The sequence below is a fragment of the Musca domestica genome, unplaced genomic scaffold (genome assembly GCF_030504385.1).
Source record: "Musca domestica strain aabys unplaced genomic scaffold, Musca_domestica.polishedcontigs.V.1.1 8, whole genome shotgun sequence".
NCBI lineage: Eukaryota > Metazoa > Arthropoda > Insecta > Diptera > Muscidae > Musca > Musca domestica.
Genome location: NW_026712409.1, coordinates 11,747,659 through 11,764,189, shown reverse-complemented (window position 1 = coordinate 11,764,189; position 16,531 = coordinate 11,747,659). Strand labels below are relative to the sequence as shown.

The 16,531-nt window shown below is 38.3% G+C and overlaps 1 protein-coding gene across 1 annotated transcript in view; it reads left to right on the top strand.

The window, feature by feature from the left end:
• LOC101891158 (diuretic hormone receptor) overlaps positions 1–16,531 on the top strand; it is a 77,898-nt gene that overhangs the window by 53,797 nt on the left and 7,570 nt on the right. Inside the window, exons 4-7 of the mRNA XM_020034707.2 lie at positions 670–763; positions 6,902–6,995; positions 10,490–10,570; positions 11,217–11,290. Coding sequence (XP_019890266.1) covers positions 670–763; positions 6,902–6,995; positions 10,490–10,570; positions 11,217–11,290 — 343 coding nt within the window. The remainder of the gene's footprint in view (positions 1–669; positions 764–6,901; positions 6,996–10,489; positions 10,571–11,216; positions 11,291–16,531) is intronic.

The following is a 16,531-nucleotide window of genomic DNA, read 5'->3' as shown; positions in this document are numbered from 1 at the left end:
TATGAGCGCGTGATGGTGTTGGTGTCGGCGTATTACGTGCCCGTGTCATGCTATAATTAATTCTCTTATCAAATACTAATTTACCATTCATTTGTTTTTTCTTTCTTTGCTAACATTTTCTCCGGATCCATCCACACACGCGCGAATTAAAATGTGAAAACAATGATTTGTAAACCAAATAATAAAATAACAACAACAACAAAAACAAATACTTGTTATTTTGAAATAACAAAACACACGAATTTAACCCATGGCTTTAATAACAACATCAACAATTCTGGACAAAACAAAAACAACAAATTCACATGACTGAAATGCTCCTCGGAAAAAAACAACACCACCAACAACGATATTGTCTTGTTCTTCTTCAACTACAACCACACAATTGCTCATCTGAATGGCACTTGGAACCACCAACGACTATGACGATGACGACTACAACTACCACGAATACATATCCTGCTGGCTGCCGGCTATGTCGTTTGATACTGTCCTACTTCGGACGACTCCTCCGTGTGTGTCACTTGATTCTCGGCTGATGCTCTGCCACCAACTCCATGTTCATGTATCCCCGTGTGTACACGTGTGTGTGTGGGTGTTCAAATTTGCACTGTTGGCATTTCTTTGTTGTTATTGCTGCTGTCGCCGCTGTTCCGTTGTTACCTCCAGGGAACTGCGTTGCTTGCGCAACTCCATCCATGCGAATTTATTCTTCACCTACATCATGTCTGGTCTACTCTGGATACTTACACTCTCTGTACAGGTGAGTAAATATATATTTAATATGTTTGCATAAATGTATATGTGGGCAAGAGTGGCTGCACAGTGGTTAAGTGCAAAAAAAATAATGAGTAATTGAGAATAACATATTTGAGTATAGGAAGTAAAAAGAAGATGGAGAAAAAGCAGGGGAATAGGAAGTTATAAGGAGCTAAAAATATTTGTAAGAGAGTTCAGAGAGAAAAAGCCTAATTAGGCATTCTAAAGAAAGCTAACCGTATTGAGCTGTAGAAGAGCCGAAGAGAGTCCTTAAAGCCTCTATAGAGGGGGTCTGGATGGAGTATTTATAGACGAGCTGTGAGGGGAAGATAGCTGAAGTGCAAGGAGTCTTTATAGACGAGCTGAAGGTCAGGGAGTCCCCATAGATGAGCTGAAGGTCAGGGAGACCTCATAGACGGGCTGAAGGTAAGAGAGTCTTTATAGACGAGGTGAAGTGCAGGGAGTCTCTATAGGCGAGGTGAAGTGCAGAGAGTCCTTATAGACTAGCTGAAGTTAAGAGAGTCTCCATAGATGAACTGAAGTGCGGACAGTCTATATGGACGAGCTACAGTGCAGGATGTCTTTATAGACAAGGGAGTCTCCATAGACAAACTGAAGTTCAGGGACTCTCTATAGACGTGCAGAAGTTCAGTGCTGAAATTCAGGAAGTCTTTATAGACGAACTGAAGGTCAGTGGGTTTTCATAGACGAACTGAAGGTCAGGGGGTTTTCGTAGACGAACTGAAAGTCAGGGAGTCTTTATAGACGAGCTGACGGTCAGGGGGTTTTCGTAGACGAACTGAAGGTCAGGGAGTCTTTATAGACGAGCTGACGGTCAGGGAGTCTTTATAGACGAGCTGACGGTCAGGGAGTCTTTATAGACGAGCTGACGGTCAGGGAGTCTTTATAGACGAGCTGACGGTCAGGGTGTCTTTATAGACGAGCTGACGGTCAGGGAGTCTTTATAGACGAGCTGACGGTCAGGGAGTTTTTATAGACGAGCTGACGGTCAGGGAGTCTTTATAGACGAGCTGACGGTCAGGGAGTCTTTATAGAAGAGCTGACGGTCAGGGAGTCTTTATAGACGAGCTGACGGTCAGGGAGTCTTTATAGACGAGCTGACGGTCAGGGAGTCTTTATAGACGAGCTGACGGTCAGGGAGTCTTTATAGACGAGCTGACGGTCAGGGAGTCTTTATAGACGAGCTGACGGTCAGGGAGTCTTTATAGACGAGCTGACGGTCAGGGAGTCTTTATAGACGAGCTGACGGTCAGGGAGTCTTTATAGACGAGCTGACGGTCAGGGAGTCTTTATAGACGAGCTGACGGTCAGGGAGTCTTTATAGACGAGCTGACGGTCAGGGAGTCTTTATAGACGAGCTGACGGTCAGGGAGTCTTTATAGACGAGCTGACGGTCAGGGAGTCTTTATAGACGAGCTGACGGTCAGGGAGTCTTTATAGACGAGCTGACGGTCAGGGAGTCTTTATAGACGAGCTGACGGTCAGGGAGTCTTTATAGACGAGCTGACGGTCAGGGAGTCTTTATAGACGAGCTGACGGTCAGGGAGTCTTTATAGACGAGCTGACGGTCAGGGAGTCTTTATAGACGAGCTGACGGTCAGGGAGTCTTTGTAGACGAGCTGACGGTCAGGGAGTCTTTATAGACGAGCTGACGGTCAGGGAGTCTTTATAGACGAGCTGACGGTCAGGGAGTCTTTGTAGACGAGCTGACGGTCAGGGAGTCTTTATAGACGAGCTGACGGTCAGGGAGTCTTTATAGACGAGCTGACGGTCAGGGAGTCTTTATAGACGAGCTGACGGTCAGGGAGTCTTTATAGACGAGCTGACGGTCAGGGAGTCTTTATAGACGAGCTGACGGTCAGGGAGTCTTTATAGACGAGCTGAATGTCAGGGAGTCTTTGAGTCTTTATAGACGAGCTGAAGGTCAGGAAGTCTTCATAGACGAGCTGAAGTTCAGGAAGTCTTCATAGACGAGCTCTGGAGGTCGTCTTCATAGTCGACCGCTGAAGGGAGTCTTTAAAGACGAGCTATTAAGGTCGTCTTCATAGACGAGCTGTGGAGGTCGTTTTCATTGACGAGCTTTGGAGGTCGTTTTCATTGACGACCTTTGGAGGTCGTCTTCATTGACGAGCTCTGGAGGTCAACTTCGTAGACGAGCTTTGGAGATCGTCTTCGTAGACGAGCTTTGGAGGTCGTCTTCGTAGACGAGCTTTGGAGGTCGTCTTTATAGACGTGTTGTGGAGATCGTCTTCACAGACGAGCTTTGAGATCGTCTTCATAGGCGAGCTCTGGAGGTCCCCTTCATAAAAGAGCTTTGTGGTGGCCATCATAGACGTGCTCTGAAGGTCCCCATTCAAGATGTCTTCTTTGAAAAAAAAAATCGTCTGTGGACCTTAGATATTTGACCGGAGAGAGCAAGAAAAGTAAGTTTTCTATAAAACTCCTCGATTGATAGAAGTGCGAGGAATATTATTCCTCTGATAGAAGATATGCATCTATAGATGGAAGACCTCCAAGAAGTCCTTGTACAGCACTTCTGGAAACCCTTTCACAGGACTTCAATAAACTGAAGACTTTCAAGAGGTCTTCAGCAGGTTATTAGGGATTGAAAAGCTTCAACATATTTTGTGGTTAGTGAACGCCTTCACAGATCGTTTTCGGAGAGAAGGCCTTAAACTAGTCTTCTTAAAATTAAGAATCTCTCAATGGCCCTCTATAGATTGAAAACCTTCAATAAACACCTTCAAGGAAGTCTTCAGATTTCCTTTAATTTGAAGACTTTCGCCGCGTTTTTTTAGATGGAATACCTTCAATGGGTTTCCTAAAATAAAATCTTAACACATCCTTCGATCTTCATCAGGCCCTCTTCTTTGGATATATGACCTTCAACTGGTCTCTTACAGAAAAATATCCCTTCAGCTGGACTTATATGTAGTCGAATACTGCCAATTTAATTTTTCCCGATTTGATCCCACAGTTCATGTAAACAAGTTGATGTCACTTCCCTAGATGTGTGCGTACGTATGTGCATGAGGAAGTGAATCTTATATTTTATGTTTTTGTTGTTGGCAGCATATTTTTTTTAATTCATGCAAAGAAACACATACTCGGCTGTTACATAGCCGAGAGGACAAGGAAATACGCACAATGCCTGTCACTTGAATAGGCTAACAAGGAATTATTCAAGTGAGGAGTTACAAGGACGTTAGGGTGGATTGAAGCAGTATTTTCATTGTATCTGGAATATAGATATACAGGTTGAGATAAAAAAAAAAACTGCAAAGAAGTCAAATGCCATAATTTTTACATTTTTTTTATTAATTTTATTGAATTGAAGCAAAAAATATCGGAAATAGCATCAAATTTTAGAATAAGGTTACATTTATTCGAATTGGTCACACTTGGCACGAGTTATGGCCTTCAAACGGCCAACGGATTGGAATTTGGAGTTTCTGGTAGCCATTATGCGCTGGAAATAAGGCGAGGAACCTCATTTTGTAAACATTCTTGGGTGGCGCGTGCTGAGTGCGATGGTGCGTGTCCTGTTGGAATGTCCAAGGTCTGCGGCCAAAATGTTTGCGTGCCCAAGGCTTTAATACACCCTCCAGAATATTTTCGCAATAATATTCGGCATTTTTTCTGATGCCACGGTCGATTGGTACGAACGGAGAGCGACCATCGCCTGTTTTGGCGGCCCACGCCATCACCATGGCCGAAGCTTGAGTTCTGGTGGCCAACCGAAGGTGCACATTTTCAGCTGACCTCTTTGGCAAATAAACACGAACATTTTGTTTGTTTACAAACTGCTGGATAACGAATGTTTTCTCATCGGAGAAAGCCAATTTCGGCAGTTCGACACTTTCGGCCAAGCGTAGCAACTCTTTAGCTCTTTTGAGTCTATTTTCTTTCAGTTGCAGTGTAAGTTCTTGCACTTTTTGGAATTTCAATGGCTTCATCCCGAGCTCATTTTTCAATATTTGCCGAATGGAATATTGTGATGTGTTCAGCTCACGAGCCATTTTCGGCCACTGCGACGCGAGTTTTGATCAATTTGCTTCTTTACTTTTCGAACCATTTCTGCTGATGTTGATGATTTTTCCGTCCACTTCCTTGACGTCAAGCTTCCAGTATCACGGTAACGAGAGATAGAACGAGACACAAAAGATTTATTCACATTTAAATGCTGAAGTACTCCTTAACGATAGCCACTTGCGGTTTTCCGGCCAAATATAAAGAAATCACACTATCACACCTGAATTCTATCACGAATAACTTTTTTTCTGGAAAATTTTCAACAAAATGCTTTTGTATGCTTGTTAACAATATAATGAGCTGTCACTGGAATAAGTTTAACAGCTGTCGGACGGGTGGCTTAGAAATGACAGCCGTCTGAAATTGGTTGCCGTTTTTTCATCTCACGCTGTAAATACTCACTTCTAAATGTGTATCTAGAGTTTGTGGATAGAACGATTAGAGTTTTAAATAAAAGATGAGGATATTGAGATAACCTTTTCCTGAAATTCGAAAATATTCTTAAACCAGTAAAGAAAGTCTTAAGGTTGGGTGGGACCGATTTTATGATACCCTACATCACTTTGCTAATTTAATGGAGCTCCGCATAACAATTAAATTTTTTTGTGGGAGAATTCAATCATTATAATTTAAAGGACAAAGGACTTTTAAATTCGGACTTATATTGCCCATTTGGTGCACAATTAATTTGAAATCGGATAAATTTATATATAGGAGCTATATCCAAATCGGAACCGATCTCCATAAAATTTTGCAAAGATATTTCTGAGCTGTATTTCATATATTTCTCTGAATATCGTTGTTACGGAGTGCATATTACGGCTGTGGGTAAGAAATATAATAAATCGGATGAAAAATATATATATGGGAGATATAGCCATATCTGAACCGATCTTCACCAAGTTTGACATACTAGCTTCTAGCTCAATTCGGTCGTAAGTGCCAAATTTCATCCCATTTGGACAAATATTAGGCGTTTGGTGCACAATAAAATGTAAATCGGTCGAAGATATATATGGGAGCTATATCCAAATCTGAACCGATCTCGATAAAATTTAGCAAATGTTTTTCTAAGCTGTATTTGATATATTTTTGCCCAAATATTGTTGTTACAGAGTGCATATTACGGCTGCGGAGGACTAAAATAACAAATCGGATGAACAATATATATGGGAGCTATAGCTATATCTGAGCCGATTTGATCAAATTTGGCATACTTATTTTCAGACCTAATTTGGTTTTATGTGCAAAATTCCATACTATTCGGACTGATATTACACGTTTGGTGCACACAAAAAAGCAAATCGAACGTAGATATATATGGGAGCTATATCTAAATTTTTACCGATTATCTCCAATTTCAATACGGTTCGTCCTTGGGCCAAACAAATGATTTGTGCAAAATTTCATCTGGATCGGGTAATAAATGCGATCTGTACTTTGTTCACAAAAATACATGGACGGACGGACAGGCGGACGGACATGCATAAATCGACTCAGAATGTGATTCTATGCAGATCATCAAAAGGAACTATGTGTCTATCTCGTTTTCTTTTGCCTGTTACAAAAAAATGCACAAAGACATAATACCCTGACCACCAGGGGTATAAGAAAAGGGAATTTGCTGTCTTCAGAAATCAAAAAATTTAAAATAGAAAAATATAATTGGAATTTTGGTTAATAGCCTCATTGTAATTCAAAATTCAGGAGAATTTTTAAGTTAACTCCAAAATTTTGTGACCTAAAGCGCCGAACACTAAATTCTTAATATTTTTTCTTCACTCCACCCTAATACATTTACATATATATGCTCATAAACAATTTGTTTTGCTCTAATTTAAAAAAATATATGAATATGTAAGCAAATCTCTCTGGCTGTCTCTTTGTCTACCTTATGTTTACTTCTTGTAAAGAAATTTGTTTATTAAATTTTTGCATTGCAATCGTTATTGTCATCATCAGCATCATCATCATCATCTTCATCATCGTTATCATTATTTTCATACTCCAATCCCCCCATTACCGTGGAGCTCAAATAAGTCGTTGTTGTTTTTTTTTTCGCTCTCTCTTTCTCTCTCTCCCCCCACAGATTTCCCTGCATACCGGCATGTCAGGCTGTATTGTCCTGGTGACATTATTTCATTTCTTTACGCTGACAAATTTCTTCTGGATGTTGGTGGAAGGTAAGTAGCGAGGGGATTGCTGGTGGTGGTGGTGACGACGGGGATTTGTTACCGCACCGTAAAATATGACTTTAAACTGGCGGGGGCTTATTACGAATGAATTATTATGTTAAGTAAGTTGGCATGTTGTAACACTTTAATCGTGCGATTGATGATTAGATGATTTGTTGTAGTATTTAATGGATATTTACTAGAATCCTTATCCTTTTTTGAAAACAAGAAAAAATAAAGAAAGCAAAGTGGTTAAATTAGGATATTTAATTTCGAGAACAATTTAAGTCAACTTTATTTAAGGAAGCTCGGAAATTTAATTCAAAATCTTTAAAGAAGAAAACATAAAACTGGTAACGATGTTTTAGAATCTGACTACGGATACTTCAATGTCCATGGATACACGTGTCATATGAGGTCTTTTAGATGTTAAGAGCTCTTTCCCCGAAAAAAGGTCATATTTGAATAGCCAGACTTTGGGATCTTCTATTAATGAAGAAGTCCTTCGAATGATACAAAAATCAGAGATCTACTTTGTCCGAAGATAAAAGGCCTTCAAGACTTGTAGAAATAGAATAGAAAAACTTCAATAGATCTATGAAATTTTTCTGTCAAAACATCTATTGTCAGTCGGATACCATTAAGAAGTCTTCCTAACAAAGAAGAATTTCATTTGGTTATTTGGTTAACCCCAGATAAGTTGGTCTTCCTATAGAAACCCAATGGATCATCAAAAAAAGATCAGAATGTTTTCCAAATGAAGAATAGAAGGTCCTTATTTAGAAGACCACTCCGTTTTCTCATAGAAGACCAGAAATTCTTCTCATAGAAGAACAGAAGGTCCCCCTCATAGAAGGCGAGAAAGTTTTTTCGTAGAAGGCGAGAAAGTCTTTCGTAGGTCTTTTCATAGAAGACGAGAAGGTTTTCTATAGAAGACGAGAAAAGTACAAAGACCATCTCGACTTCTCAGAAGGTCTTTGTATAGAAGACCAGAAGAAGAAGGTCTTCTTACAGAAGGCCAGGATGTTTTTCCTTGGAATAGTAGAATGACCCTCATAGAAGGCGAGAAGGTCTTTGTATAGAAGACCTGAAGGTCTTCGTATAGAAGAGCAGAAGGTCTTCGTATAGAAGACCAGAAACTCTTTTCATAGAAGACCAGAAACTCTTCTCATAGAAGACCAGAAGATCTTCTCATAGAAGACCAGAAGGTCTTCTCATATAAGACCAGAAGGTCTTCGTATAGAAGAGCAGAAGGTCTTCTCATAGAAGAGCCGAAGGTCTTCTCATAGAAGAGCCGAAGGTCTTCTTATAGAAGAGCCGAAGGTCTTCGCATAGAAGAGCAGAAGGTCTTCGCATAGAAGAGCAGAAGGTCTTCGCATAGAAGAGCAGAAGGTCTTCGCATAGAAAAGCAGAAGGTCTTCGTATAGAAGAGCAGAAGGTCTTCGTATAGAAGAGCAGAAGGTCTTCGTATAGAAGAGCAGAAGGTCTTCGTATAGAAGAGCCGAAGGTCTTCTCATAGAAGAGCCGAAGGTCTTCTCATAGAAGAGCCGAAGGTCTTCGCATAGAAGAGCAGAAGGTCTTCGCATAGAAAAGCAGAATGTCTTCGCATAGAAGAGCAGAAGGTCTTCGCATAGAAAAGCAGAAGGTCTTCGCATAGAAGAGCAGAAGGTCTTCGCATAGAAAAGCAGAAGGTCTTCGTATGGAAGAGCAGAAGGTCTTCGTATAGAAGAGCAGAAGGTCTTCGTATAGAAGAGCAGAAGGTCTTCGTATAGAAGACCAGAAGGTCTTCGTATAGAAGACCAGAAGGTCTTCGTATAGAAGAGCAGAAGGTCTTCGTATAGAAGACCAGAAGGTCTTCGTATAGAAGACCAGAAGGTCTTCTTATAGAAGACCAGAAGGTCTTCGTATAGAAGACCAGAAGGTCTTTGTATAGAAGACCAGAAGGTCTTCGTATAGAAGACCAGAAGGTCTTCGTATAGAAGACCAGAAGGTCTTCGTATAGAAGACCAGAAGGTCTTCGTATAGAAGACCAGAAGGTCTTCGTATAGAAGACCAGAAGGTCTTCGTATAGAAGACCAGAAGGTCTTCGTATAGAAGACCAGAAGGTCTTCGTATAGAAGACCAGAAGGTCTTCGTATAGAAGACCAGAAGGTCTTCGTATAGAAGACCAGAAGGTCTTCGTATAGAAGACCAGAAGGTCTTCGTATAGAAGACCAGAAGGTCTTCGTATAGAAGACCAGAAGGTCTTCGTATAGAAGACCAGAAGGTCTTCGTATAGCAGACCAGAAGGTCTTCGTATAGCAGACCAGAAGGTCTTCGTATAGCAGACCAGAAGGTCTTCGTATAGCAGACCAGAAGGTCTTCGTATAGCAGACCAGAAGGTCTTCGTATAGCAGACCAGAAGGTCTTCGTATAGCAGACCAGAAGGTCTTCGTATAGAAGACCAGAAGGTCTTCGTATAGAAGACCAGAAGGTCTTCGTATAGCAGACCAGAAGGTCTTCGTATAGCAGACCAGAAGGTCTTCGTATAGCAGACCAGAAGGTCTTCGTATAGCAGACCAGAAGGTCTTCGTATAGCAGACCAGAAGGTCTTCGTATAGCAGACCAGAAGGTCTTCGTATATCAGACCAGAAGGTCTTCGTATAGCAGACCAGAAGGTCTTCGTATAGCAGACCAGAAGGTCTTCGTATAGCAGACCAGAAGGTCTTCGTATAGCAGACCAGAAGGTCTTCGTATAGCAGACCAGAAGGTCTTTGTATAGCAGACCAGAAGGTCTTCGTATAAAAGAGCAGAAGGTTTCGTATAGAAGACCAGAAGGTCTTCGTATGGAAGAGCTGAAGGTCTTCGTATAGAAGACCAGAAGGCCTTCTCGTAGAAGAAGACCAGAAGGCCTTCTCGTAGAAGAAGACCAGAAGGTCTTCGTAGAAAAAACCAGAAGGTCTTCTCGGAGAAGAAGACCAGAAGGTCTCACAGAGAAGAAAACCAGAAGGTCTTCTCGGAGAAGCAGACCAGAAGGTCTTCACGGAGAAGAGGTGCGCAAGGATGTCTTTTCATAGATCCTTTTTCTATCAAGAATTTTTATGGTACAAAATTTTTCAAAAAAAAAATATTAAATTTTCCCAATTTTATTGCAAGGTTTTTATTTTCGTTTCGAAGAAAACCTGAAAATTCATTGAACTGAAAATATGCCTGGGAAAATTATTGTTTTTCATATTTTTCTTTCGAAATATATATTTATTTGCATATTCGTTTGCAATATAAGCCCCTCAGATAAAGTGCTGCAATATCACTTTCTATCGCCATCCCCCGCCCGTCTACCGATGATTCTACAAGACCACAGCAACAACAATAATAATAACAACAACATATATCAATATTTTTATTTGTTTTCCTCTTACCGTATTACTTTTCGTCCTCTTTGCAATTCAATTGAAACCAACACCTCTGCGGATGCCATGGGAATTTTGCTGGCCGCGTCGAAAACAATAACAACAACAATGCAGGCTTGTATCTCTACATTCTGGTAGTGAAAACATTCTCCGGGGATAATACACGATTTACGGTGTACGCGACCATTGGCTGGGGTAAGTATGGAATAAATTTCCTCAATTTATGTGCTGATGTGTTGGGAGTTCGCCTCCCCCTCTCTCGTTTTCAGTTGGCATTTCATTGGAAATGACAATACGAAAAATTTGCAATTATGAAATTGACATTTTTAAATAAATATTTAATGGACGGGTCACACACATATACCAACACACAAGAGAAAGATTTGAACAAAAAATGCACACACACAACAGCGTTGACTTAATTATTTCAATTTGTATAATTGGCCAACAAGCCAATGCACCCACACACACACCCACACACTCCCAATAAAAATGAAGAAAAAAGGACAAAAGCAATGTGCAGGCGTGTGTGCTTGCGAAAGTATTGTTTGAGATTTCTTTGTGTGTTGTGTTGTGCCATTGACAGAATTTGCCTGCGGAAACCCAAATCAAACAAACGAAAAAAAAGAAAAAAATTCAAATGATTTTTTTTTTGGTCTTCTACTTAGAAATGTATCTGCATCGGATGTTTGTATCTTGCTCTGTGCTGCTTATTAAATTTTGTTTCCATTTTCTTCCTCTTCCTCTTCTTCTTTTGTTTTGTTTATCCTTTTGCTGTAATGGCTTGTTGTGACCGTTTGGTCATAATCACCAAACCACCATCATTTCGATCATCTGATAGGAGGTCCTGCTGTGTTTGTTGTCATTTGGGCCATTGCCAAAGGCCTGACAATGTCATCTGCCACAAATGACCAGGTGAGTATTAAACTCTTAAAAAATGGGTGAAACATTTGACATTGTGTGGGAAGGGGGTGTGTGTTTCTAGAATTTCCAGGAAATGCCATAGTCAAGTGTGTACACAGTGATTCCAAGCATTTTCGAAGAGTCAAACATAATTATGGGCTGGTTATATGAGAAACATACTTTTATATTGCATTGTTGTGAATTGAGTTGAAAAATAAAATTTTGTTGGATACTAAATTATTTTGGAATTAAAAATACATATCATTGCAATTTTAGGAAATTATTGAAAAAAAATTCGTGAGAATGTTTTTCTGAAAATTGTTTTTGGAAAATTCAAACATGTTAGAAAAAAGTAGGCAAAGCTATAGGCGTGCGGGCCGACCAAGTACAATATGTTGGAAGCCTCTTGTGTCCAAATCCATATTGGAAGATTTTGTTTTTAAAATTATGTCACAGAGCACTGCCCAGATTTTACCCTTAGCTTTTTGACCGGTGGCATTTGCCTAATATTTACGTACTCCGTCGCACAGAGTGTCGAAATTGCAAAAACGGAGATTAATTGGAAAAACTAAATTCGTATTTTGAAATAGTTGTTTTGATAATATTATTGAACACAAAATTCTACTTCAGTACTGAGAATTTGAAAGTCATACGTTGTTTAGAGAAATGTTTCACTTTTTCGGAGGAAGATGGAAAAAATTGTTTTTGGTTTTTTGAAGTGTAAAAAGTGATAATTTTAAAATTGGAACATCAAATACATGTGGTTATCAATGTTGAAGAATAAAAAAGTTTTAAAAATTGTGATGTAAAAATATTTTAAAAACTAATTCAAAATATGACCATATTTTCGCCATATTTAAAATGTATATGGAGTTACAAAAAATAAAATAAAATAAATAAATAAAATAAAATAATAAATAAATAAAAAATAAAATAAAAAAATAATAATAATATCGAGAAGGTCCTAAAATTTTAATTTTGTATTTTAGTATGGAATGCCATTCTTCATAATCAAAAAAAAAAAAAAAAAAAAAAAAACGCGGGCCATTTTTTGCCGTTTTTGTTTTATTTTAAAAAAATTGAAAAATAGTCAACTGATTTTGGGGTGAATGTACATTGATCTTGTTCTCTATTTTGTTCGTTTTTTGTGTTTGCTGTTACTTTTAAATTCGTTTCTCTTGTGTTTTTATCATAAACTTTTTAAAAATTATACAGTCTCTTTAAAAATCGGTGCTAAGGTAACTTGCCTCAACTTCAATTTTGTCTGATGATCCAATTTAGGACAATGAGAGACGTTTAAAGAAGGAACATAAAAATGTTGACTTTTTAAAAATAACTTAAATCTTTTTTAATATATTGATAAGGATTTATTATCTTTCTCAAATAGGAAGGCTTAATTACCAACCAATTTTTTATATATTATTTTATTATTACTTCTTTTTTTAAAAGAATATAATTTTTTCTGTTCATATTTAAGAAGTTTTTTTTTTCAAAGGATAATTTTTTTTTGCTGAACCCCAATTTTGATTTTTTTGCTTATTAAGGTAAGAAATTAAAAAAAAAAACAAGGAAAAAAGCTGTAAAATCGGCCGGGCCGAACTTTGAATACCCTCCACAATTTGGAACGAATTTGGCAATTTTCAAAAAAATAAAATCAATCAAAAATTCTCTTAAAATCTTAAAAATACCGAATGTAGTCGTTATATTGGGGTCTATACGACGACGTGGACCTGAATAGGCAACTTTTGTTATAAGTCATTAAAATATTCGAATGCGAAGCTTGAACAAAAAAATTGGTGAATAATGTTGCGAAAATCATTAAAATACCGAATATCAGGAGGAACCGTTATATGAGTGCTATACAAATGCGTTTACCTGCACTGATAATTCATCAAAATACTGAAAATAGGGAGGTACCATTATATGGGGGCTATACCAAAACGTGGACCTACTTTCAATACCAAAAGATCTGCAGACATAATATTTTATGAACCTACTTCATTTCGTTCTTAAACTAGGGTGAGTTCCACAGACGGACGGACATCGCTAAATCGACATAGAATTTTATGCTGACCAAGAATGTATGTACTTTGTAGGGTCTAAAATGCATATTTCTAGGTGTTACAAACGGAATGACAAACTTACTATACCTACCATACTATGGTGGAGGGTATAAAAAACATATGAATTGGAGCAACGAAAAGCTTCCTTTAAATTTATCTCTGAACTTATTCCCTGCAGAAACCTATGTTATAGGTAATTTTATATTGACTATTTTTTAGTTTTTGTCTAGGTTCTACAAATACATAAAATATGGTCTATACATAATGGTGGATTTATCTTCACAATATTTAGCAGGGAGAGATTTTGTCAGCTCAGAACTCAAAATGTCAAGTTACTTATAATTTGGTTTAAAATAGTGGCCGAAACCTTCAAAATACCGAAAAATAGGAAATACAGTCTAAAACAAATATAGGAGCAATCTTGAAAAGTTTTACTGTGTAGAGATTATACCCACTCGGAACTCTAAACGCCAAGTTATACATGATTTGGTTTAAAATTGTAGTGAAAACATTAAAAATACCGAAAATCGGGATGTAACGCTATATGGTGACCTTATCGAAATCTTCAATTTTTTGATTCCAAACATACTAGGGGTAATATAAATGTCTGAGCAAACATTTCACAGCGATAGAATGCCTCCCTGAATTAATCTCCGTTTTTTGGGATCTCATCTCACTGTACGTCGTGATGTTAGATATTCAAAATAATTTTACACGAAAGATGGGGTCCATTTTACAGCTTAATATAATCCAATAGTCAGCAAAAATGCCAGACTTCTTCCCAGTCCCTAACTCTTTTCTCATGCAATTTCCATGACGACTGGTTTTCAATTGTGACCTGCAAAGCGACTGCAAAGTCCGAAAAATTTTATTTTTTGGTCCATTTGAACCTCTAAATTAACATCTTCAAAACAAAAGGCTTTAATTCTGACCCTTACCCTACCCCCATGCAAAATTTCGTGAGGATCAGACGAAAATTATATATAATACCCTCGACACATGGTGTTGCGAGGTGTAGAAAAACTTTAGAAAATTTATAATTCAAAATTGTAAGTCAAATAGAAAAAACTTTTTCTTTTGCATATGCAGGGTGAGATAAAAAAACTGCAATAAATTCAATCGCCATAATTTTTACATTTTTTTTAAATTTATTGAATAAAAGCAAAAAATATCGGAAAAAGCATTAAATTTTAGAACAAGTTTAGATTTGATTGAAAAAGTCGCCTTTGGCACGAATTTGAAACGCCAAACGCACGAATGAAACCGTCACACGCTGCCCGTATGTTGCTCTACTGTATTTTGACCCGTATCCGGCCAAGCGCTTGTTTGAGGTAATCGACACTTTGGTATTTTTAAGTGCCAACCTTGCTTTCCAACATATTCCAGACACAATAGTCCAACTGATTGGTATCCGGAGATTTTGGTAGCCATTGTGCGCTGGAAATGAAGCGAGGAACCTCTTTTTGTAACCATTCTTGAGTGGAGCGTGGTGAGTGTGATCCAAGGTTTGCGGCTAAAATGTTTGTGTGCTCAAGACTTTAATTCACCCTCCAGAATATTTTGGCGCTAATATTCGTCATTTATTCTGAGTTCTGGTGGTCAACCGAAGGTGCACATTTTAAGCTGACATCTTTGGCAAGTAAACACGACCATTTTGTTTGTCTACAAACTGCTGGGCAACGAATGTTTCCTCATCGGAGAAACCCGAATTCGGCAGATCACCACTTTTGGCCAAGCGAAGCAACTCTTAGCTCTTTTGAGTCTATTTTTTTCTCTTCCACAAAGGGTGAATATTTTGAATATTCATGAAGCTCATAAAACGCGATATTAAAATCCGATTCCATTCGGAATTGGCACATCCCATTATTTCTAATAATACAAAAGTAGCTGCGAAGATGGGATACATCGGTAAACTCCTTCTGGAACCTTCCCCACAAAGGGTCAAAATTTTGAATATCAATGAAGCTCATAAAAGCGAAATCAACATCCGATTCCATTCCAGACTTGGTACATCTCAATATTTCCATCAACACAAGATCTGTTATAAAGATGATAGAGATCAGATCATTTTTTCTGGTACCTCCTCCTCATAGGGTTGAAGATTTGAAAAACGAAACGCTCAAAGAAATATTGAGATGTGTGAATTTTGAAAATAATCGGACGCTCCTTGCCTTTCTTAGGGCGCTTTGTTATTAAAAATTTTATCCCTCTGTGGGGGAGCTAGAAGAAGGAGTAAATTCATACATTTGATCATTACCCCAGATCTTGTGTTGGGAGACATAAAGGGAATTCGAACCGGATGCTAATTTCAGATTTTATGCTAGTTTTGGTTATTCAAAATTTTGTGGGGCGGTATCGGAAGGAATGGTCCAATCTCTACCATCTTTATAACGGATCTTGTATTGATAGAAATAGTGAGATGTGCCAAGTCTAAATGGAATCCGATGTTAGTTTCGCGTTTCATGAGCTTCATGGATTATTTAAATTTTGATCCCTTTGTGGGGGTGGTACCAGAAGAAGTTTACCGATATATTCCATCTTTACACCAGTCTTGGATTAATAAAAATATTGTAATATATGTTATTTGAAGACAATCGAACTCTTAAATCACATTTTATAAGAGTTATAATTATTCAAAATTTTGGCCATTTGTTTGGGAAGTTTTTGATGGAGTGGACCGATTTTCAGACAAGACCTAGCGCTGATGCACATTTTAGGGTTTGCAAAGTTTCAGCAAAATCGGATTATACTTTCTCTTTCTGTGCTGTAAATAAATTTCTTTTAGAATGTTAACATTTTGTGGGGGAGGTACGAACTCCGAACTCGTTCTAAGTATGATAATAATATTACGATGTACCAAGTGTGGACTGAATCGGATACTCCGTTCGAGAGTTATCGTGCGAACCAGCCAGACAGACAGACGAACGGAGGGACATTGCTAGATAGACTCCAAGTGTCCTGAAACGATTTTGGTCCAAAGAGACCTAAGCTCTAAAACCGTTATTTCGATAAGGCACTTTATTTGCCATATCAAATTATATATACCCTCTCTAGCCATATGGCTAAGGGTATAATAACCATCTGAAAATCAAAATCTTCATAACTGAAACCTAACTTTAAAAGCTATTTTTCAGATCAACAAAAATTATTGCTAGTGATATTACAGCGTCATAGTAATTTAATTTAACCT